This window comes from Equus caballus, chromosome 5, assembly GCF_041296265.1.
Source record: "Equus caballus isolate H_3958 breed thoroughbred chromosome 5, TB-T2T, whole genome shotgun sequence".
Lineage (NCBI taxonomy): Eukaryota > Metazoa > Chordata > Mammalia > Perissodactyla > Equidae > Equus > Equus caballus.
The window spans coordinates 76,210,382-76,235,782 of NC_091688.1; the positions used below are offsets into that span (position 1 = coordinate 76,210,382).

The 25,401-nt window shown below is 35.9% G+C and overlaps 1 protein-coding gene across 9 annotated transcripts in view; it reads left to right on the top strand.

The window, feature by feature from the left end:
- Positions 1 to 25,401, top strand: part of ARHGAP29 (Rho GTPase activating protein 29) — a 76,807-nt gene that overhangs the window by 20,386 nt on the left and 31,020 nt on the right. For 6 of the 9 annotated variants that reach the window (XR_011439342.1, XR_011439341.1, XM_070268702.1 and 3 more), the window contains 5 exons: positions 1,444 to 1,680; positions 11,821 to 11,955; positions 22,139 to 22,235; positions 22,601 to 22,673; positions 24,876 to 24,924. Coding sequence is in view for 7 of the 9 variants with exons in the window: in XM_070268702.1 (XP_070124803.1) it covers positions 1,476 to 1,680; positions 11,821 to 11,955; positions 22,139 to 22,235; positions 22,601 to 22,673; positions 24,876 to 24,924 (559 nt within the window). In the remaining 2 variants the exon portion in view is untranslated. Of the gene's footprint in view, positions 1 to 1,443; positions 1,681 to 11,820; positions 11,956 to 13,726; positions 13,909 to 22,138; positions 22,236 to 22,600; positions 22,674 to 24,875; positions 24,925 to 25,401 lie in introns of those variants that run through there. The other 3 variants (XM_070268703.1, XM_023641602.2, XM_070268704.1) reach the window with 2 other exon arrangements.

The window sequence follows — 25,401 nt, forward strand, 5'->3', positions numbered from 1 at the left end:
TAGAAAATTGGTAACAGTATCTCAGACAAGAAATGATGGTAATTTACCTAACGTTGTAGTAGAGATGGAAGTAGGTACATTAAAGAGCTATAGATAGGAAGAAAAAAATCTATAGAGTTGAGTGAGGTATAGGAAAGAATAAATGCTACAGCAATATATCTTACACTTGACCTGGAAATGAATGTTACCTAAAACTTTCTGTTGTAAATTTCCCAAAAGTCCTTAGTAATTCTACCACTTGAAAGTATCCAAATGTTCAAGGCAAAATATTTGAAAAATGTTTTAATGATAATCCTTGAGCTAATTTAATTCCTCCAATCATTTCCTTTTTGGTTTCAAGAGATGCAAACAAAATTAGGACTTTTAAGTCTGGAAAGGTAAAACGTGAGGATGAAGAAAAAACAAATTGAGATTTTCTTGAGTTGAAATATGTGCCAGGATTAGGTGTTTTAATAAATGAAGCCTTAATTTTGTGTGCCCTTTTAATCCTCACGCGAGCCTGTAAGCAAATTGTATGGGTTATGAGTTTAGAAAGTATTCAGCCAAGATTCAAATCTAAATCTTTCTCATTCCAAAAGATTGTGTTTTTAACTATACCATCCTGAAATTACCAAAAATATTGCTCTGGTAATCATACATTTATTTGTTCACCAATCAGGGTATGGCAGATTAATGGAGAGCCTTAGAACTTGTTTTCAACAAAGGAATATTCTTGTTGAAACTTGGTAACCCAGAATGTATATGTGCATGTTATTTATGAGAACTAGCTTTAATTCAACTTCTTTTATTTGCTGGACACTTCTATATCATTGTCTCATCTAATGCTAACAATAATCTTGTGAGGTAGGTGTTGTCAGGATGTTATTCCCATTTTTTTAAATGTAAAGAGCACACCAAATTGAAGAGATGATCAACAGCCTGTCAGGTCACACACAGAAAGTGATGGGGGAGTAATTTGAAAACACGTCTTTCTTTTTTCAAAGCTCATTTTTCATCTTTGTTTTTGAAGATGATATCATGGAGGGAGAATATGTCCTTCCACTAAGTGACAATTCAGAACAACTTTACAATTAAAAAAGTTCTGTACCTTAGGAGTTAAGAGGAAGTTATTAAGAGCGTGGATTTTGGCGACAAGGCAGATCTGGGTTTAAGTACCAGTACATCCTTTATCAGCTGAGAGCTTAGATAAGTTGTTTAACCTCCAATCCTCATGTGCCTTCCTTGTGAAATGAAGAGAATAGTTGTTTGCATGTCATAGAGTTGTCAAGAATACTAGCACTTAATAAATGGGAGCTGCTACTGTTAGTAGTGCAGTGTTTGTTGTTGTTTTTAATAGAATACTGAGGTGGGCTGTGGGCTATTTGTGAAAACCTAGTGTAATGTTGCCCCTGGTTGATGTAGTGTTTGTGTTTCTCTTTCTCTTTTGTTTCTTGCCCCCTTAAGGATTTCAGTTTTTCTGACCGTGATATGAAAGGATGATTGCTCACAAACAGAAAAAGATAAAGAAAAAACGTGTTTTGGGACCAGGCCAGCTCTCTACTGATGTTACAACTTCTGAAATGGGGCTCAAGTCCATAGGTTCCAACTCCATTTTTGATCCGGATTACATCAAGGAGTTGGTGAATGATATCAGGAAGTTCTCCCATATGTTACTATATTTGAAAGAAGCCATTCTTTCAGGTTTGTCAACTCTTTTCTCTTATCATTCTTACTGGATAGTTTGTGAAATTTTAAATGCCAGCCCAGCTACAGATAAGTGTGTACACAGTGGTAGGAACAAGGTATTCTGCTTTAGTAATTTTAGGGCTTGTTTTTTTGGCCAAATGTTTGATGTTTACAGTGTAAACTATTTTACAGTCAGATATGTATGGTACAATGCATAATAGAAACTTTGGTAAGTGTGAGGGAACAAGAATACAAAACACTAAAATCAGTCTTAGGTTCCTAGCTGTGCCCATCTGACACAGGAAAGTCTAGAGCATTGGAATTTTAACCTTCTTGTTAATGGTAACACAGTGCATTGATTGGTCTTTAATAAGCAGACTGATGTTTATAATTTACATTGTTGACACTCCTACCTTGATTCTGTTTTCTGTATTGTTCCTAAAACTTAATCTAAAATCACTGCATTTGAGTGAATTTTTTTTTCCTCAAAAATCAAACTTAATTCTCTTTTGGTGTTCTATAACCTATTCTTCAGTTAAGGGATAATCACAGAATTTATTTTCTGTCTAGTTAGAAATCGATAACGGAGCACCAGACTTGATTCTCCGGAATTAAAGGACAATGTGCATTTGCACTCCCTGACTTGATCTTAGTTCCTAAGTTTTTCAACTTTTTGTGCCTCTTTTATATCTAAATTTGATGGCAGTGGTAATTAATAAAGACACAGCTCCTATTTTGTGATAAGTAGCAGTTCATTTCCATATTCATAGTGGTATGTCTGGATGTAGAAAATGAAGATGCCTAGTGTTACTTATATGAGACCTCTTGGGGCTTCATAGATGTTTATAAAGATTTCAATAAATATTTTCTATGTATATGTTAAATATTCATTTTCTGATATACATTCTGAAAAACAGAAACAAAAATCACATCTTGTACTAAATGCTTCTTTTAAGAGTTTATTTCTAACCTACTGTCATTTTCAGGTTAAAATGCCCAAAACAACTGGACTTGAATTGTAGCATCAAAATTTCAATATTTGAATTTTCCTTAAAACGATAATCACATAAATCATTCCTTTGAAACTACAGATATATTCTTAGAAAAGAAGTTGGTCACACTCCTGTTCATTTAAATATCTTGCTTTTGAAGTCTAATTATGGATGATAAAGTGATAATGAAGTTATCTTGTTGTTATGGAAAGATATTCTAAATATATTAAGTATTATCCTGGTAACAGATTTCTTACCAAAATGACACATTTCCCATTTATTTAAAGAAGCATAGCTTTGTAATAAAGACTTGTTCTTGACTGGGTTAATTGTTTTAAATTTGTGTTCTAATTTATATATAGTGAAAGTTATTCTTTTTGATGTACAGTTAATTGGGTTAATTTTTAAGACGAAATTTAAAATGGTATATTACTTGACAAATCATTTACCTCAATTTAGGGTAAAATCTGATTTTATTTAACATAGCAATTTAAATGTTTTTTATTAATGTAAGTAAGATTTTTAGTTAGGATGTCTGTTTGTTTTTAATTGTTTTCCTTAGGAGATTTATATCATTTAAAATTCTCATCTTACATATTTATCCCTTGTTTCACGGATTTAAAATGATGGTAATTTAAAACAAGTTGGACCACTTCTTATCTCCACAGTTTTTTTATATGAATTTTAATTTGTGAGTAGACAATTCAGAGATTAGGAAGGAAGAGGATTGAAAGCTGATCCTAAGTGAGAAAAGAGAAAAATGGTAATAAGCATGAGATAGCAAAGGGGACTACCCTTGAGATAAGAGGAATAAAAGGAATACACATATGGGAATATTCATGTGCTTCTGTTTAATTTTGATGATGATTTTCAGCTTCGTAGTATATCAGACTATTCCTTATTTACTTAATAGAATTATTACAAGAATCACATGAGATATAATCTTCAGGAAAACAGGTAAAAAGTTTAAAATTCTGTAACTATTTAAAGTGGTATTATCATATATGTTCCTATAGGCATAGGCCATGCTTCTATCTTCCGGGTGTGGAGAAAGATCCCCAGACTTGTGCTGTTCTTTAGGACCACCATAGTTGTCAACTGTGGCCAGGCAGCAAAGAGCTGTTTCACTGTTTTTCTTTTGGAGTGAAGGAGCCTTGCCAGTATTTTGTCTTTTGCCTTTTTAAGAGGAAGGAGGTCAGATTTTTGCCAGTATGTATTACCTTTTAATTCATGTCACTTAGCTGTTAAAAAGCTAAAAGTTAGCTTTTAGGAATATGGAATGTAGGGGTACAAGTAAGTCATCTTTTGGTGTATTCTAATACCATTTTCTTTATATACTTCATCTGCTTGTCATGAGGCAGTGATGTGACCATTGCTTCAGGGGTTCAGTCACGTTGTTGAGGCTGGGCTTAAATGAATAGCTCTGTGATTGTTTTATAGACATATTTTTCTTTCCCTGAACTAGTTATAGAGATGATATATAATTCTGCACAGTGCTTTACGTTTTGCAGAGTGCTTCTAGATGCAAACTATTTTAATCACACAGTCCTCACAAAGGCAGGTACTTATAGCCCCATTTTACAGATGAGTTGTGTTTATAACTTAGATTATGTGATTTCATCAACCTCTTATTGCGGAGGAATGGTGGCTTCATTTGGAACCCAGAGGTTACGAACGCACAGTGATGTGTTCTTTCCTGCTATCTCAGCTGCTGCCCATGGCAGGTACTCTAAAAACGCTGCTCGGTGTTCATTATTTTATTAGCCAGTTCTTTTTCTGATGGGGATTATCTAGACCTGCACTCTCCAATATGGTAGTCTCTAGATATGTGGCTGTTTAAATTTAATTAAAATTAAAAATTCAACTCCTCAGTTGCAGTAGCCACATATAAGTACTTAGCCACCTGTGGCTAGTGGCTACCATTTTGGACCGTGAATATAGAAAAATTTCTATCATTACAGAAATTTCTGTTGGACAGTGCTGGTGTAGACATTTGGCCTTTATCAATCTCAAGAACATTTAGATGAGGAGCCAGCCCTGTGGCCGAGTGGTTAAGTTCGAGTGCTCCACTTTGGCGGCCCAGGGTTTTGCCAGTTCGCATCCTGGGCGAGGACATGGCACTGCTTGTCAGGCCACGCTGAGGTGGCGCCAGCATAGCGCAACCAGAGGCACTCACAACTAGACTATACAGCTATGTTCTGGGGGGCTTTGGGGAGAAGAAGAAGAAAGAAAAGAAGATTGGCAACAGTTGTTAGCTCAGGTGCCAATCTTTAATAAAAAAAAAAAAGGAGAGATGAATTCTTGAGCTATTTTTGATTTCTATAGCATTAAAAGGGAGCCCAGAAAAAGTTTGTAATGGAGCAAATTTAAGAATAGTTTACCTAGAAAAAGGAACTCTTGGGGTCTATTTGCAATCCCCTTCCTTAAGCCGCCTGTGGAGTGTGTAGCTTTCGTGCCCCTCTTTGGTTTGGATCAGCAGATCAGTTTCCAGCCACGTTATACAGTTTGGTTAAATTGGTGGTAAGGGATGGCAGAAAGAGCTCTGGAAAGAGAATTACATGATCTAGGTTCTAGGCTTAGTTCTGCTATTGACTAGTTTTGGAATATGGCTTAAGTCATATGATAATGTGTTAAGAATGAGGTGCTTGCACCACTTGCCATCAATTTATAATTCTGTGATTCAAAATTGGATTGGAGTTGGAGATTCTATGTTGTTCTGAATATTGATAGTTCAGAGCTGAAGAAGACAACTAGGTATTTGATTTCAAACTACATCGTGCAAATTTTAGAGGCCATGTGCCTCCCACTAGTCTATAGGATTTTTTTAATATGAGTTTTATGATAGGTATGTTAAGCGTGATGTTGATGAAAATTTCCCGAGTGAGAATGTGAAGCTCATGTTGTGGTAGTTGTTGAGGAACTGATTACAAAGAGTAAGTGTCTGCCAGAGAGCTCTGTGCCCCCTGCAGGGTTAAGATGTGTATGCAGTTTGTCTTTAAGGATTTTCTTTACAAATAAAAATGGAGAGCTAAATGTGGGAGATCAGAGGGCTGTGAAAACACTTGCTTGGATAGGGTAAGTGATAGAGTTTGTTGATTCTCCATCCACTGCTTATTTCTGGGAGCAGGTTATCCTGTGGTCTTACACAAGTAGCAGACGTGGAACTTGAAGTTTTAGATCTCTATCCAGTGTCATTAAGGTGCATTATGAGTAATTACAGAGGCAGATTTTGCTTCTTATATTCAAATGCTGAAGGCACTCAATTTTACTTATGTCTTCCATGTTTAAATATAACACTGCAGATTAGTATATCTGCAGGAGAAGTACCAATTCAGACTTATGGTTGTCCCGCTGAGGAATAATGTGTTCTGAATTCCAAATACCGGATTCATATATGTTCCTCGAGCTTATACAGTAATCTTAAACTCTGGCTTTGTGACAGATCTCCTCATTCCCAAGTGGGACACGAGTCAAGGAAGCTCAAAATCTGGGAATTTGAAAAGTGCAAGCCTTTTTAATTGGGCTAGGAAGAACAGTGCAAATTACTTAATTTTTCTGGTACTCAGTGCCTAGAAGTGTCCACTGCCATTTGAAGGAAAATCAGCAGATAGTCTAATATTTCTTGTAGCTTTTTGAATATCACTGTTTTTTAAATAAAAGTTTTCTGTTGCAGTGTGTACCTTGCTGTTCTGTTTTGTTTTTAAAATAAGCTAGAAAGGAAGACAAAACTTTATCATCAGTTTCAGATAAACTAGTTCTCTAGTTTTAAAAAAATGCTTTCTAATTTAAGAGTGTATCACTTTTATTTTGTAAAAACGTAACTGATCTCGTAAGTGATAGCTTCTGATGAATTCTAGGTCCTAAATTTGACAGAACTGTAGTCAAAAGAGGTATGTTAACTTTCTAAAGCAAATTTTATTAAGTGGAAGGAGTTAAATAAAAAATTTAATGCCATTAAATAATATGTTCTGTTCTGAGAGGGAAATTCTGCATAAATTTTCAGTCTTAACTGAAATCATGTCTTGTGGATTAACTCAGTTTTTTTTCCAGGGTGAATATACAGGAAGATGTATAAATTTATTTCAGACAAATTTCATTGAGTGTTAATTTTACCATTGATGACTGTTACTTAACTTTCAGCCTGTACAGTGTGCCAGAAATTTTCTGAAATATTAGAAACATTAAGTTGCTAGTCTCAGATACATCCTGCTGTATTCTTTTAGAAGTAAACTTCTCTAGAAGTGATTTCTAATGGATATCACTTAGGAGAAGTTAATGTGAATGTTAATGGGTTATGGCTTAGTGCCTAGAAGACATGAAATGAATTTCTAAGGAATGAACTGTGAAATACAGGTAGCTCATTTACTACACCTGTGCCAGCTCTTAGGCGATTGCTTTCCTCCTCTGCACTTGCCTAGAATGGTTTACATATTTAACACCATTTATAGTAGTAACTGGCATATGTGATTGGAAGTTAAAGCCTGTTAAATCAGATTGCCCAGTACCTGTCATTAAGCCGTAACTTGTTGAACCATGTCGATATGTCATAGTGATTAAGAGAGCAAGTTCTAGAGCCAGAACACCTGAGATGGAATCCTCATTCTGCAACTTGCTGATTGTGTATACCCTTGGGTAAGTTACTTATCTTCTCTGTGCCTCAGTTTCTACCTGTTAAAAGGAGATAATAGTACCCACCTCGCTGGGTTGTTCTGAAGATTGAATGAGGTCATATATGTAAAGCTCTTAGAATAAAGTGTTTTAAAATGTCAGCGGTTATTATTTTTACAATCCCCAAGTGGCTGGATAAAGAAAGCTGCTGTTCAGGCTTTGCTTTTATCCTGTAAATTCGCAAGTCCTTACAGCAAAAAAGGGAGTTTCCCAGTGATAAGTTCTGGAACTTTTTTCCTCCTTGTTGTTTTCATTGCTTTCCCAGATAGGTTAAGCTGAATTAACAAGACTGATTTTAAAAATTATTGTCATTTTTTTTAAATCAAGGAAAATACCATGGTTTTTTCATTTATTTACTTAAGCATTTCCATCAAGTGTTTGCAATATAAACACTGTGGTATTGTGTTAATGCATGAGAACCAAAAAGTGGAGCTGGCTAATCTGTTTTCACTTGATAAGATGAATGCAGGAGAAAATAAATGGCACAAGTGAGCCAAACAATAAATTAAAATTCAGATTACCATATTACAGGGATGGTAGATACACAAGCAAACATTGCTTGGGATTAGGAGTTTTACTCTTCTGGATAACTAGCGTTAAGACTTTGGCTGGACATTATAATATTCACATATATAATACCTTCAGTATAAATTAAATTTTATTGTATTTACACTGTGGCCACTATAAAATTTAAAAATTATCTTGATTTTAGTTATATGACTAAATTAAATGCTATAATTTAACTTGATAGGTATAGAAATATTTTTATAAAATATATTCTTAATTGTTTTACTTCCAAGTAATTTGCTAATTTAGATTTTACATATAAAATAAAAATAAAACAACCTTCCTGAAAAAATGAAAAGAGACATGAAAAATTTGTCTCTTTTTCATTAGCCAAAATATTGTGGGACCTTGCTATGTCTATTTGTTATTTAATGTAATTCTATGTGGGACAGATCTGTTTTCAAAGGTATTCAGTTTGAATGGCTTGCAGATTTAATAGGAATAATAGCTATATATGTTAAGACTGTAAAGCAGTTTTCTGTTAATTTATTTGATATTCACAGCAATCTGTAAGGTAGCTACAACAGGTGTTCTTATTAGTTCCATTTTACTGATGATGGATCTGAGATCACAGAAATTGAGGTTCGTATATGGTCATTTCAAGGAAGTGGCAGATCAAGCATCAGAACCTAGGTTTCTTGATCTAAACCTGTTGTTTTCTACCACAGTGGTCAGCCGCCTGTCTTTCCTCCGTGTTGGGGGAGAACAGTTACTGCCTCACTTGCTTTGTTCATCACTGCTGCTTTTTGGGGAAGGGGGGAGGGGGTGGCATTCAGTGTTGGTGAAGGAGCTGCTTAAACTCCTTAAAACTTTTTTTTTTACAGTTGTATTTTCCATTTGAGAGGGTTTCTGCTTCATTAAGATAAGTTGAAGTAGCTTTCGTATTTTATAAGGAAAAAGAACATTTGGTAAAAATGGAACATTTTTTCCCGCTTATGAAATGTAATTAAGAACTTGCTAATTTATGAAGTCCCAGCTGAAGTATTATCAGGATATACTGATGCTGATGTCCTAGTAGTTGACTTGTCCACTCAAATATATAGAAAGGTTATGAATCTTTGTAATTAACGTTTTCTTTTTTTAGCTGTTGTGTTCATTTCTGTTGATTTATAGGCTTCAGAAGTGTGTTCAATCATAGGAAATTGGACTTATTTATAGGGTAATCTGAGCTACTTATGAAATTTTTTACTAAATAATTCAGTTACTACTTTTTGTTATTTATGAAGTCTTCCTTGTAGGAAAAAAAGAAGTTCAAGGGGCCGGCTCCGTGGCGTAGTGGTTAAGTTTGGTGTGCTCCCTTTCGGTGGCCTGGGTTCACGGGTTTGGATCCCGAGCACAGACCTACACCACTCACCACTCATCAGCCATGCGGTGATGGTGATCCACATATAAAGTGGAGGAAGATTGGCATAGATGTTAGCTCAGGGCTAATTTTCCTCAGCAAAAAAGGAAAAGGAAAAAGAATTTCAAATGGTAAAACATTATGTTGACAGTGATTGGAATGTTTTGCAGTGATTTATAAGAAAAACTATAGCAGAGATTCTCAGGACCCCTTACACTGTTGAAACTTATTGAGGATCCTGAAGAGTTTTGGTTTATGTGTGGTTATTATTTACTGTGTTAGGAATTAAAACTAAGAAAATTGAAAAACATATAACAGTATTTTGATTTGGAACAACTTCAATATCTGTTTTTAAAGGCTTCCTGTATCTCTATTAAGCTAAACATGAATTCCTGCTGAAGTCTCCAACTCAGTGACCACATCGATCATTATAGCTTCCCCCCCCTGCTTATTTATAGATTTCCAGTCCAACAGTGAGATACATGGCTGCCACCATCCATTTGCCCAACTGTTCAGTTGCAGCATAGATGTATGGCAGCATCAGATTTGTTAACCTGAAGCCTCAATGAGAATACTTTATCAACTAGAGTACAGTACTTATGTGCAATTCCTTTGCCTTTTTTCTTATCAACTCCAGTCTTTTCCAAGGATACTTCTTACACCAACACCTGTTCTCCTGTATTTCTTTTTCTGTCATTGAAATTTGTCGGATGGATGTCAGATTTTCTCCTGAAGGCACTCTGTTCTCTCTGCTTCCGTCACTCCCTGAACTATTCCTCTTTGCCTCTTCCTGAAATACTCTTTGCCCCGATATACCCAGCTCCCCTCCTTTCCTGCTGCTCTTACTATACATATTTCTCTCTCTTGATAATGTTGCTAATGAACGGAATATTTGATGGATGATTTAGAATTTTTGTTTTTGTTTTTTATCCTAAAGACAGTTTTTGTTTCTAGTTATTATCTTTTAACATTTCTGGAAAAAATTAATTGTACAATTATAAAGTAACACTGTATTTTAAAAATGTTTTTTGTTTTTTTAAACTATTTCAGTAGGGAAGGAGTATAGTATTAAGAGCATGGCTTCTAGAATTATACTCCCTGGGTTCAAACTTTGGTCCCATGGCTTAATAACTTTTTAAACTTAGGTGTGCCTCCATTTTCTCATCCATACATTGGAGATTTTAAAATTATCTACCTAATAGGTAGATAAAGTTAAATGAGATAATATCCTTTAAGTACTTTTAACAGTGCCTAGCCCATAGGAGAAAGAAGAACCTGGCTACTTACTTCTGAAAAAATTGGCCATGAAAACCCTGTGAATAGCAGTGGATCATTGTCTGATAGAGCACTGGAAGGTGAGAAGATGGTGCAAAATGACCAAGCAGGGTTCCACTCTGCTGTATACAGGGTCACTAGGTGTCGGAATTGACTCAACAGCACCAATAAATAGCACATAGGAAGCACATAATAAATGTTAACTATTATTAAACACTAACGCCAGGTAAGGTTATGGAAAGGAAAATTACATCAGAGTACCGTGTTTTAAGGTGGTTGTCTTTTCATACTTTTGGGGATTACTTCAGGGTTTTAAAGGTTAGGATGATTATACTTCCTGGTTTTCCTGGATGGTGATCCAGAAATATGCCTGTTGTTCTGGTGTGATTATGAGTAGCACCCTCCTCCCCCTTTCACTTGTTAGAGTGTGTTTGTTTGGATGATAAATTATATGCACCTTATTTCCAGGGGTTATAAAACACTGTCTGCATCCCTCTGACCAAGGTTGGTGTAAATGAGAGTAGACAGGTGGGGACTGAGAAAGAACTCACACCTAAGAGAGCAGGGCCGCTCTGTTCAGCTGTGTGTGGCCAAAGAGGATGTGGTACAACCAGATTTTGATTTTTCAAGAATAGGCAGAAATCTGGAATTTTTGTAACGAGGCGATGCTCCAATTTTTCATTATTGGCAACTAATTCAATTTCTCTAAAAAACACAAAAATTCATTGAACCATATAAAGATATGTGTATTTTATCATAAATAAATTATATCACAGTTTAAAAAATGGGCAGGTCAAATGGTGGTCTTTATATATATGTCTGTGGGTAAATGACTTCCAATATCTGATCATTAATGCAAAGAATCAGTTCTAACATGGAAACTTAACATGTACGTGTTCTTTAATTTTAGTTAATATGTTAAACATTGTAGGGCTTTAACTCTTGTTACCATACGTATTATAAAAAACATTCTAGTAAAAACTACAAGGCAGAAAAAACTTACCTTATAAAGTTGCTTCAGGGGAAATTTGGAGAGCATATTTACTGAGAAAACTGAAAAAAGTGGTATTAAATTGACCATAACTGTGAGAGCCTCTGAAATCCTAACTGAACTAAAATGATTAAGGATTTTTTGAAGGCTGTGTAAATTGTATATAACTGCAATGGTGGAAATAAAAATGAACATACAGTAGGCAAAAATTGTGGAGCCACTGCTTCTACTTAAAATGTGTTCAAAATAGTCTTTCATAGTTCAGATTCCTGAAACTTGGTTTTGGAAACAAATTTTAAAAAGTTTTTTTCCTTTTTAAGACTGTTTTAAAGAAGTCATTCATATACGTCTGGATGAACTTCTCCGTGTTTTAAAGTCTGTAATGAATAAACATCAGAACCTCAATTCTGTTGATCTTCAAAATGCTGCAGAAATGCTTACTGCAAAAGTGAAAGGTAAGAAAGATATATTGCAAGTGGGTTGGTATGGGCAAAAAGGATCCTAGTGATACATTGTGCTCCATCATGACTATAGAGCCATCTCTTCTCACGGTGTTGGTATCGTGTGGATCAGGAGGAGTTGTGTGTACTTTGATATTTAAATATTCCCACTAAGTCACATCTAAAACTCTCTTAAAAATTAAAACTGTAGGGGCCAGCCCTGTGGCATAGTGGTTAAGTTCGTGCCTCCTACTTTGGCAGCCTGGGGATTGCTGGTTCGGATCCCAGGTGTGGACGTACACACCACTCATCGAGCCATGCTGCGGTGGTATCTCACATAAAAAATGGAGGGAGATTCGCACATATGTTAGTTGAGGGACAGTCTTCCTCATCAAAAAAAAAATTAGTTAAAACTTTACTTGAGAAGAAACACTCTAAAAGTACTAACTGAAATAAACAACAGACAGTTACAATTCTTGAGGTTTTTGGAAGAGTGCATGCTCTTTAGGTTATCAGTGTACAAAAAGTCTTTGTTATGTGAGGACAATTGGTGCTGGAAAATGGTCATTTGTAGTGACTCCACTTAAAGGAGGGAACCAAATGGAGAAAAAGAAGACAATTAAGCGACCTTATTTTGAAATGTGAAAAAATGAAACTAAAATTGTAAAATAAGTTTATTACGTGTGTGTGTATATTATGTCTGTGTGTATATATACTAAAAGAATCAAGAACTGGGACGTTATCCTCTGATGAAATGGTTTGCCACCCAAGAGTGTTCGAATCTCTTATTCTGGGCTGCAGGATATAAGGAGGAATGAGGGTGAAGGGAATATTTGAGAAGGAGGAGCCTGGAGGCAGGAGTTCAGTTAGCAGATTGTTGGAAGTACTGCGCTAGATGAGGGTCGACAGTCTCATCTAAGGCAGAAGCTGGGGTATGGTACCAGTGGAATGCGGTTGTTCCAGGAGAGGGGCTGGGTGTTGATTTGAGGAAATACAGGACAGGTTGAATGTCAGGGATTAGGTTGAAGTTTGGCGTTGAAGATGTGGACTTGAGAGTTGATGTCTAGATGGAAGAGGGCGACACCCACTCATGTGCAGAGTAAATAGAGGACTGAGTATGAGATCAGGGGGACAGAGAGAAGGTGGAGGAACCTGAGATGCCTGAGAAGTGGGGAGATGATCTGGAGAAAGATTTCATAGAAGTTAAAAAGTGCAGGCTTTGAAAAAATGATTGTCAGTGTTAAATGTCACTGATGGGTAGTATGAATTCAAATAATGTAACTATAAAAAGTTACTCACCATGGACTGAGTAAGGAAAGGAAAGGCTTCTTTGAGGAGAGGGATTACCTGTCCTAAGTCTGAAAGGTTGAGAGGACATTAACTGGGCTAGAGGGGGGTTGGGGGCTGCGACATAGGGCACTTGTAAAAGAACTCTGGATGTGAGGAACATGACGCAATTGGTGAACACACTCCTATCTAGAGAGGGCAAAGGGCAAGTGTCAGGGATGAGGCAGGAAAAGGAAAAAAAACCCTGCCAGTAAAATATAGTCCGTATACTTAAGAACTGCCTCGCCTACTTTTGGACATAGATTTATCGTGTTTGTGTAGTTCTCTTTTTTATGTATTTCAAGCATTAAAAGAAAAAATTTAGATGGTTTTAAATGGGAAAAATGGATAGCTTCTGTTATGACTTTTAAAAAGTCACTTAGTAACCACATTTATTTTAAAATAGATTGTTTATAAGTGCCATTTAACTTAACTTAGATAGGGAAATTTTTGTCTATAGATAGTAAAATTTCCATGTTGGAAATAGCGACGATGGTTCATTCGATTGTTGTCAGTGGCTATTGTGTGCAGTCAGGATGTCCTGGGGAAGGAGTGTGCCTGTGTGTAGTTGGTGTCCACATTCCAGAAACAGACTTGAGGAAGAGGCTTCTCAGCTGCCTTGAAGATCTTGTTTTCTTTGAGGTAAAGCAATCTTTTGAATATTATTTCCCGCTATGACTTTACCCTTTACCCTTGGGATTTTTGTTACAATTTTACTTTTGTGTTGGATGAAATTTAAAAGATTACTTTGGGGGTCAGCCCGGTGGTCGAGTGGTTAAGTTCGTGCACTCCACTTTGGCGGCCCAGGATTTGCCAGTTCAGATCCTGGGTGTGGACCTACGCACAGCTCATCAAGCCATGCTGTGGTCGTGTCCCACATAGGGGAACTAGAATGACCTACAACTAGGATATACCACTATATACTGGGGCTTTGGGGAGAAAAAAAAAGAGGAATATTGGCAATAAATGTTAGCTCAGGGCCCATCTTCCTCACTAAAAAAAAGAACAACAACAACAGAGTGCTCTGGCCTATTTCAGATGGTTCCTTTTAAAGAAAAAAGAAAGAAAAAAATGATTACTTTGTTATTGGGAAACTTATTCTGTCTCAGTAGGACTCCATGAGACTAGCAAACTTTAAAAATTGTGGGGTTTTTGGTGTAAATTTATCTTTTTAAATAACCCCCCCACTCTTATTGTTGAGACCATCTAAAAATATCATTGATACCCCAAATGAGAAATATTCAATGACCTGAAAAATTGAGGTCGAATCAGAGCTTACTTAATTTTTTCATTTAGTGATAATTTAGTTTTCAAACCCTGGAAAGGCAAGGAGGAGGTAGAAAGCATTTTTGAATGTCTGTTCCGTAGCAGTCTAAAGGTCTTGCATATACTACTTTAATGTTTTCCAAAAACCTCTAAAGGTACATTTTAATTTCTGTTTTAAAGAAAACCTTAAAGAAGAACTATTTGTATATTAGGATCACAAAGCTGTCAGCAAGGTGGAGATCATTTTGTCCTAACCCTGTGATTACATTTAAAAAACAAATTTGACCTGACTTGTTTTGGAGGCCTTAACTGTCAAGGGCATTTTGCAAATCTACCAAACTGTTAAAAAAAAAATAATAATACATACAGAATAACTTTAGAGTCAGGGAGGTATAATCTTGTTTGTGCTACAACAGATTTGAATGCATGAAATCTGTCTTACTTCCTAGGCATGACAAGTGCGTTGGAATAAAATTGCAGTCGTTGCCTCCTCTTATTTTTTATCTTAAATGTGGAATTTACCTTTTAATGACTTTGAAAGAGAAATCCGTGGCTTTTCCCCATTCATTCTAGCAGTGATTTGTATTTCCTGTGTCTCCTCCTGTTCTAAACGGGAAGCTCAGTCTGACAAAATATTGGCAATGTGGTAAGAGAGATACAACTTATTTTTGAAGTAGATAAAAACGTTTCGGCATTCAGCAAGTTACTATGTACTTGGTATTTATTTTCAATGATTTTGGTCAATCTTATTTGTAATATCAATTAAAAGGACCATTTATTTAGGTTTTTCAGGATCTGTATTTTGCCGTTTATTTAAAAATTGGCAAATAAAAAAGAAAAATAAGCTTTAGGTATGCATCCAAAATTGTAGAAGCCTTGTATTTGTTTCTCTTTTGAAAGTTTAATTTTTTTTATAGGCAATTCATTCACACAGTTTATAATGCAAATAATATAAAAAAGTATTCAACGGTGAAGTTTTTTTCTACCTCAGACTCTTAACCATCCATTCCTTTCCCTAGATAAGCAACAACTATTAGTTTTTGTCTATCTTTCCACAGAGGTATTATGCACATACAAGCAAAAACAACATGTTCCCTTTTTACCCCCCTCTTTATGCAAATGTCCCATTCTGCCCCTTACTCATTGTTCTCAGTTATCTGTACATAAAGGATTTCCTTGTTCTTTTGTTACTTTTTTCAAAGCTGTATGGTAATCCGTTACATTGATATACTATAACGTATTTAACTGGTTCACTACTAATAGGTGTTTGGATTGTTTCCAGTTTTTTTCTGTTACAGACAGTGCCGCGGTGACTTGCCCTGTAAAGTCCTAGATGGGTGGCTCCCAGGTCAGAGGGCGCGTGCATTTATATTTTTGATATTGCCAGATGTGCTCTGCGGAGTTTCGGCCCTCCTGACAGCAGTGCTGACAAGGCTCGTTTCCTGCACCTTTGCCAACAGAGCTGCTCACCCAGCTTTGTTATCCAGTCTGAGAGTAAAAATTGGTATCTCAGTGTAGATTTGGTTTGCATTTCCCTCATTTTGAGTGCAGTTGAATAGCTTTTCGTATGTTTCAGAGCCATTTGTACATTCTTTTATGTGAATTGACCTGTTATTCATTTTTTCTTGTTTGTTGGTCTTTTTTGTTAGTATTGAGTTGTAAAAACCCTGCATAAGTGAAATTAGCCCTTAATCTTTGATATAAGTTGCAGATTTTCTTTAGTTTGTTTTCTGTCCTTTGATTTGCTTATGGTATTTTGTTTTATTTTATTTTCAAGTTTAAGTTGATCAATCTTTTGTATGATTTTGGGTCTTAGTTTTAGGAAGGACTGCCCTGCTCTGAGATTATAATAGCATACTCAAGTGTTTTTTCTTCTAATGTTTGCATGGTGTCATTTATTAAATTTAAGTCTTTGATACATTGTAGAGTACCTACATGTCTAACTAATTGATCAAATAATTCATCTTTTCCTTGCTGATTTTGAGATGCCATCTTTATCATAAATACACTAAATTGTCACATATATTTATTTCTGGACCTTATTCTGTCCCATTGATTTGTTTGTTCATGTGCCAGTACCACACTGTTTTTATTGTAGTTTTAGCATATGTTTTAGTATCTGTTAGAGATAGCACCTCTTTCCATTACTCTTCTTGTTCAGGATTTTATTTTTCCATCAGTATTTATTTTTTTGTGAGGAAGATTCACCCTGAGCTAACGTGTGTGCCAGTCTTCCTCTTTTTTTTCTTTTTTGCTTGAGGAAGACTACCCCTGAGCTAACGTCTGTGCCAGTCTTCCTCTATTTTTTGTATGTGGGGTGTCTCCACAGCATGGCTGATGAGTAGAGTTAAGTCCAAACCTGGGATCTGAACCCGTGAACCTGGGCTGCTGAAGCAGAGCTCACGGAACGTTAACCACTTGGCCACGGGGCCAGCCCTCTATCAGGATTTTTGAAATGGCTTGTCTAGTTCTAAAATATATCCATTGGTACATTGAGTTATATTTATAAATTTATAAATTAATTTATGATTAAATTTATAAATTAAAGAGAATGTATATTTAGCATTTCTGAGAATATAGTATGCATTTCGTTTCTTCAAGTTGTCTTTTGTATTTCTCAGAAGCAACTTAAAGTTTTCATTTTGTAAATCTTGTAGCTTTTAAAAATTTTTTCCCCTAAGCATTTTTTTCCCATGAAAATGGTGAAAATTTTCTTCCATTATATTTTTTAATTCAGCGGTTTTCAAACCGTGGGCTCTGATTTGTGGCATCAAGTTAGTGGATTGTGACCAGCATTTTTAAAATATGACAGAGAATAGAAAAGAAAAGTGAGAATCCAGCTCTTCTTAAGGAGATACTAAATGTGTCTTAGTGCTTCTTGTTTTGACTTGATAGGGACCCCAAGGGAAACAGTTATTTAAACTTTCAGCAAAATTTTGATGAGATTTTGAAGAACGGCTAATGGGGGGAGAGAGTGGAGACATAAACACCAATTAGCAGGTGGTTAAATAGTCCAGACTAGAGACAAAATGTCGCCTTTAGAACTAAGTCAGTGGCAATGGGAATGGAAAGGAAGAACAGAAATATTTTAGAGGCCTTTTAAAAGTGAAGCTAATGAGCTAAGGAATGTATGGAAAAGTGTAGGCCCGAGGGCAGAGCAGAAAGGACCATAGAGTTCAGTTTAGCACAGGCTGAGACTGCAGCGCCGGTGGGTAAAGACGGGAAAGCAGGGAAGGAGTATATCCAACAGACTATGGGAAATGTGGGTCTGGAGCTCAGAGGCTAAAACTAGTCAGGCAGTTTAAGGATTCATTCCCTTCAAGGTCTGAAAGTGGTTCTCTGGGGATAATGTGTAGAGAAGAAAGCCAGGAAGAGAACTGCAGGCTCAGTGGGAACGACTGTGTGAAGTGCACATCATCTACAGTTAGGTGTAGAACGTGAGGGCTCTCGTGTTTACCAGATACCAAGCCCTGTACCCTACGCGCTTTATGTTTATTTCCTGTCATTGCTTTCAATAATGATCTGTTTTCCATATGAAGAGACTGAAGTTAGGTAATGTATCCAGAGTAACTCAGGATGTGGTAGAGGCCAAATCTGAACTCAGGTCTGAAACTCTGAAGCCTTACCTCTTGGCTTGCTATAACCCATTGCTTCTAAGAGAGCAGAATAGTTCAAGATGGAAGGAAGCGGTTAATATTTGTAGTAATAGTAGCTGACATTATTGAGGATGTACTTATTGTATGCCAGACACTGTTAAGCTCTTTACATGGATTATCCCATTAATCCTCACAGCAAATTTCTGAGGTCAATACTATTGTTACATCAGCTCCCATTTTGCAGATAAGAAACCTGGGATGTAGACAAGTTTGTCCAAGATTGCATATTATTAAGTGGTAGAGTTGCAGAATGGTCAAGTAGGATGAGAACTTAGAAGAAAAAAGACAGGGGCCGGCCCGGTGGCGCAGTGGTTAAGTGCGCACGTTCCGCTTCTCGGTGGCCTGGGGTTCGCCAGTTCGGATCCCAGGTGTGAACATGGCACCACTTGGCACGCCATGCTGTGGTAGGCATCCAATATATAAAGTAGAGGAAGATGGGCACGATGTTAGCTCAGGGCCAGGCTTCCTCAGCAAAAAGAGGAGGACTGGCAGTAGTTAGCTCAGGGCTAATCTTCCTCAAAAAAAAGAAGAAAAAAGACCTCCAAGTTTGGCTAGTAGGAGGTTATTGTTGACAGTGTTCTTCACTGGAATTGAATGAAAATAATAACTAACATTTATTGAGCATTTTCTGTGTAACACGCTCTGTTTTGACTTCATTTAAGCTTCACAACAATTCTCAAAATGCGTATTATCTCCATTTTATAAATGAGGAAACGGAGGCACAGAGCACGTAAGTTACTTAACCTAGTAAGGGACAGTTAGGATTTAACCTAGGCAGACTGGCTTCAGAACCTTGCTTAACCAGGGGTCATCAAAATAACTACCAGTGGACCAAATCTGACCTGCTGCCTGTTTTTGTTAATAAAGTTTTATTGGAACACAGCCAGTCTTATTTATCTGTCATCATATCTCATTCGTGTATGTATGGCTCCTTTAGGCAGAGTTGAATAGTTGCAACAAACCATATCGCCTAAGTCTTAAATATTTACTATTTAGCACTTTACAGGAAAAGTATTCCAACCCCTAATAACCATTAAATTGGATGAAAAGCCAAATCCTGGTCAAGTCAGACCTGTTGATACAGGTTTGGCAGTAAAGAAATGTTAAATTAGATTGGGTGGTACCTTTAAAAGAAACATGGTAAAATGAAAATTTTTTCACATAAGAAAGATTTGGGTATGTTACTACCATAAGAAAAATGTCAGGTGAGTGGGAGGCAGTGAAGCTATGAGGAAGGCGCAATGGTGGTGTAGGGTTTCAGAGAATGCAGGAGAGTGGGAAGATTTATTATTGGAAGGGAGCCAAAAACTCTTCTTTGAAACACTGAGCAGGAGCAGAAAAGAGAAAGGATATTAGAAATATAGGGCTGTTTCGAAATGGAGGCAAGGGGAGTAATAGGAATTTTCATTAGGTGAGTATCACCTCATTCATGTAGGGATGAAGATAAGGAAGGAGGGTCATTCAAATAATTGTCTTTCTGCTGCTCACGATTATTTTTTTTTTAATCTCCCAGTCATGTTTAATGCTATGAAAATGTATATTCATAGGAAAGAAAGAATAATTATTGAATTTTGGGTAGTGTTATAAAGTATTTTTTTCTTTAAAGTCAATAGGTTAAAGTTAGGAAATATGAGTAGGCTTTATATTTTGGCTGGTATTACATTATAAATTACTATTTAAAGTCTACTTTCTAATGATATTTTTAAAATAGCTTTATTGAGGTATAATTGACATACAATAAACTGCACGTATTTATAGTGTACAATTTGGTTAATTTTGACATGCGTACTCTTATGAAACCGTCACAATCCAGATCATTCATGCCCCTTTGTAATGCCTGCTTTCTCTGCCCCCTGTACCTCTCTTTCACCAATTTTTGTATGTTGTTTTCATTTTCATTCTGGTCAAAATACTTTCTAATTTCTCTTTTTTCTTCTTCGACCTGTGAGTTAATTTAGAAGTGTGTTAATTTAGTTTCCTAATATTTGGGGATTTTCCAGAGATCTTTGTCATTTCTCATTTAATTCCATTTAGTTACAGAACATATTTTGCCTGATTTGAATCCTATTAAACCCATTCAGACTTGTTTTATGACCCATAATATGGTCTATCTTGGTAAATATTCAGTGTGCATTTGAAAAGAACATGTGTTTTGCTGTTATTGGGTGGAGTGTTCTATAAATGTCCGTCTGGTCAAGGTGGCTGATAGTATTGTTGAAGTCTTTCATAGCTGTACCAATTTTCCATCCACAAGTTCTGTCACTTATTGGGAGAGGGGCATTGAAATCTCTGTCTATAACTATGAAATTGTCTGTTTCTCGTTACAGTTATATTAGTTTCTGTTTCATGCATTTTGAAGTTATTAGGTGCATAAATGTATAGAATTGTTATGTCCTCTTGATGAATTGCCTCCTCCATCATTATAAAATGATCTTCTTTGTCTCTGGTAGTTTCCTTGGCTCAGAAATCTACTTTGTGTGATATTAGGCAGTAAGCTGGGTTAATGGTAGAGTTCACCATGTTTGTTTCTATCTATCAGGATTCCTGTGCTGTGTTGCCTGATAGCCAATGTCTTGAAAACTGTTGTTTCATGTATTTTTGTCTGGGTTTCTTTTAGTTGTTTCAGGCAGAAGTGTAAGCCTGTTTTTCTGTCATGGCCAGAGCACAAGTCCAAAAATATTTTTTAAATTATTTACGATAGTTCTTAAGTTTTTCTTTTGGTTTGTATCAGGGATACTAAGAAGAATCTGATGAAAGATAGAGACCTTAGCTCCTCTTATCTACAAAGGCTTATACATGTAAAATCTTGGTTATAATTTCATGCGGTTTACAGGCTTGAGGTTTAATTCATCCTCGCTTAGGAATCCTTGCTTTCCAGCATTTTCAGCCCTAGTTACATATTAGAATCCCTGGGAGAGGTTTTGAACAAAGATCTGTGCTTCCCCAGACCTGTGAAATCTGAAACTTTGGTGGTGGGACCCAGACTGTGTTTAAAACTCTGTAGGTAATTCTGATCTTCCGCTAAGCTTAAGAACAACTCTGTTAAAGCAAAGGATGGGCTTCCTCTCCACCGGGTTTCTCTACCTTCCCTTTATTGGCAGGGATCCTGGGGAGGGTGGATACAGGGAGCCAGTTGCTCCTTACACTCATCCTGAGTAGATTAGGTTACTTTAAAAAAATTGCCAATTCCACCTTCAGATTTTGTCTCGATAAATTGTATCTGGGCTTTTAACAAAGATGCATGCGGAAGAAGTTATAGTAAGAAACCTTTTTCAGTTATGTTTCACAATTTGTTTTAACAAAACATGAAATGTTAGAATATCCCTATGGTAAACAAAAGACAGCTATATATCAATTAACATGGACCTCAGAGCCCAAGAGCCTGTAGGAAATAGGCTATAAATAAATAAGAATTTAAATTTTTTAAAGCATTGGGTGTTTTTTATGTGTTAGGCTCTATATTATAGATTTTATGCTATGTCGGATGTATATATGACTTCAATTATTGGTAATTCCTAGAGAAATTGTACTTCATATTGACTTAAGAGAGCCATAGTGTGTTTAGCTGTTTTAAAAAATGCCATGAAGCAAGAAGCAAGAGAAAATAGCACGGAGCACTCTTAGTGAGAGAGGTCTGGTGTGACGGACTTTGTGAGTTCAACACCGATTGATTTCACACCGAGTCATTTTTTAGATGTGTCGAATTATGTAATGCGTGGAGTAGTCAGTTTGGAATGCCAGCTACTTTTATGCAAGCTAATTCTTTTGTATGATTTCTTTAATGAAGAATTTGAACATCATGTCTGTTTTGTGTATTCGGCTTTTCAGTTTTCTGAATCTTCTAATGCTTCTAGAAGTAATGGTGGGTTTTTAAGGGATTAAATGACTTTGTATAAATGTAGTTTAAGATATTTTCACCCTCATTTATTGTAACCAACCTTTCTCTATAGCCGTGAACTTCACAGAAGTTAATGAAGAAAACAAAAACGATCTCTTCAGAGAAGTGTTTTCTTCCATTGAAACCTTGGCCGTTACCTTTGGGAATATGTAAGTAGAGGACTGTCATTTAGAGAAATTTGGGCCTAGGTCTTTCAGTGAGGGTATGTCCTATAATTGAGTAGATACATGAAAAGTAAAGTATTAACCAATATAAAATATTATTACAACTTTGGCAAAGCTACATTCTATGTTCTTTGATTACTGTGTTTGGAGGTGTCTTGATAGCTGTTTAGAAGCAGCTTCCATTTGCAAGTGGCTGTGGTTTATGTGAATAGATTCCTAGGAGTTTATTTCTAAGGGTCTTACTAGAAAAAAATTGGTTCTAGATGATGTGTTGAATGTAAAGCCTATGACAGAGCAGTGTAATGACTTGTCTTTTTATTTCTATTGCTTTTTTTTAAATCCCTGGGTAGCCTGACAAACTTCCTTATGGGAGATGTAGGCAATGATTCATTACTGCGACTGCCTGTTTCTCGGGAAAGTAAGGTAGGTCAAATCTGTGTGAGAGCAGAGACTTTAAAATTGTTAACTGAGTATTTCAATAATTTCCTAGTCTTAACCTCAGTAGTACTGTTTGATGGGTTTTGAGTTTAGCAAGCAAAACAGATCCGTTCATTTTAAATATGATAATTTATGATTAGTTTCCAGAGCAAAAGTTTAATTGTACTTTCTATGTGAAACTATCATTTTAAAAGAATGTATTTGATAATTTTATAGTGTCTTATGTAATGAGTCTCTATGTCATATGGTCCAAAATTTTAGTAAGGAATTCTTAACCATTTTTCCTTCCTAACGTTGTAGCAGATCTTAAAGTCTGGTGGAAACTTAGAAAAATAATACAAGAAGTAAAGAGGGTGTTAATCTTTTCACACATCCTACCGTTTGTTTGTTACCATGAAATGCTTATTAACAGGCCCATAGGTCTTAATTCTCCCGAAGAGCATCCCTATAAGTATGTCAGAGGATTGGGGCTCTGATTCCCACTTGGAAGAAAAATGGCATCAAATAATAGAACATGAGGAATGGATGTAGAATATTGCTTTAAAGATTTTTATAGTAATAGTAATATTTTCATTTGACTAAAATTTTTTCACCAGAAGCAGGATATTTAAACAAACGGTGTTAGGGACATATGTCGATCATTTCCTGTTAAGGATGATCAAATCTAAAAAGGATTTCAACAAATATTTGAAATGTGCCAAATACTTGTGTTATATCAAAATAATATAAAAACTTCAGGTCTTTCTTAAAATGATACAAAATATGAATGATTATTTAATGCATTTGTTATATGTACTACAATATTGGGAAAAAATTGTGACTATTTCTGAAGTCATCCATTGATGAATCGAGGAGGATAGTGTATAAACCGTATCAGAATGATGAAAAATTTTAAGATCTTTAAATATTTTACTATTATTCTGATTTTTCCTCAGTTTTATCTTTTCAAACTTACTCCTAATTCAGAACATAGAATAAAACATTATATCTGCGTGACAAGGCTCTGAACAATTTAAATTTTAGATGTGAATCATATTTCCTGTTCCTGTGCCTGTTGTGCACCCATATACTAATTCTTAGTAGGAAAATACTTTTTCCTTTCTTTTTTTCTTTTGCACCTTGTTTTCCTTTTTGCAATTTTTAATTTACCGTAGAGATTGAAATAAAAAGGTCTGTGATGCTATAATGCTAGTAATAAAATAAAATTACTTTGTTTGATGAAGAGTTTTGAAAATTATCTTTAAAAATAGTAGTTGCCATCTATTTAATAGTCCTTATTTTGTACTATGCACTGTGGTAAACCTACATCATCTTAATCCTAAAAATAGCCTTATGAAAGTGGTGTTCTTATCCCCATTTTACAGAAGGGCAAACCACAGTTAAGTGAGCTTAAGTAATAAGTGAGCCCAGTGTCAGACAGCTACTAAGTGCTGGAGCTGGACTTCAAACTCCAGTTCTCTGATCCGCTTTGCCCTGAATCCCTGCATACTCTGTGCTGCCCCCCGAATAGATGACATTTGTTTAAGATCTCACAGTTTTGGCATCTGATATTTTCCTGTACTGTCTAGTAAGGTAGCCACTTGTTACATCTAGCTCTTTAAATTTAAATTAATTAAAATAAGTACAATTAAAAATTTACTCCTCATTTACATTAGCCACTTTTCAAACGCTCACATAGCTACATGTAGCTGGTAGCTACTGTACTGAACAGTGCAGATACAGAAGATTTCCATCATCGTAGAAAGTTCTGCACTAAACTGTCCAATAGTCTTTCAGAGAAATGCTTGTCATAAAAGAAAATGGTAAAAGGTGGCTGGAAGAGACAGGGCTTTGTCTGCTCTTTGGATAGCAATCTGTTTAGATTGCTTCTGTAACTTCCTGACTAATATTTTTGAGATCTGTGGAATTTAAAGTTTTGAATGGATTCACTAATGTTAACTTAATGCTTTTAATAAACAATGAGGTTATTCATTCTTAGACCTTGAGAACTGCTGTTGTAAAAAGCTGTATAATTCTTATAAAATGTTCTGGCATTTAAGCAGACTTCTCAGGCCCTTTGAGTTCTAAATACTTGAAATTCCTTGGAAGGAATTATGTCAGAGTAACAAATTAGAGTGAAAAATTTCTGAAGCAAAGATCTGTTGTCTTCTGCTCTAATCTTAACTCTGTTTCCTTCCATGCTGTAAGTCTTTTGAAAGTGTTTCTGTGGAATCAGTGGACTCACCCAATGAAAAAGGTAATGCTGGAAGTACTTACAAGTTTTGTCAAACTTTTTGCAGTTACTTTCGATGAAGTTAATCGCTTCTTGCTTAGTAAGCTAAAATACTCATTTTTAACATAAAATGATGTGTAAAGTTTTACATGTCAAACTTAAGGAAGAACAACCTGTTAGAGTAGATGATAGAGACTGATGAAGAATTGCATAGGGCTTGTAACTTGATGAATAATAGAAATACACATTAAGATAAAAAATACATTATTATTTGAAACCATTTTAAGTTTAAATGGTGACCCTTTAAATTTGTCACTTGTATTTCTTTTTTTTTTTGTGAGGAAGACCTTCCGTGAGCTAACATCTGTTGCCAGTCTTTCTCTTTTTGCTTGAGGAAGATTGTCACTGAGCTAACATCTGTGCCAGTCTTTGTCTATTTTATGTGGGATGCCGCCACTGCATGGCTTGATGAGCAGTGCTAGGTCCACGCCCGGGATCCGA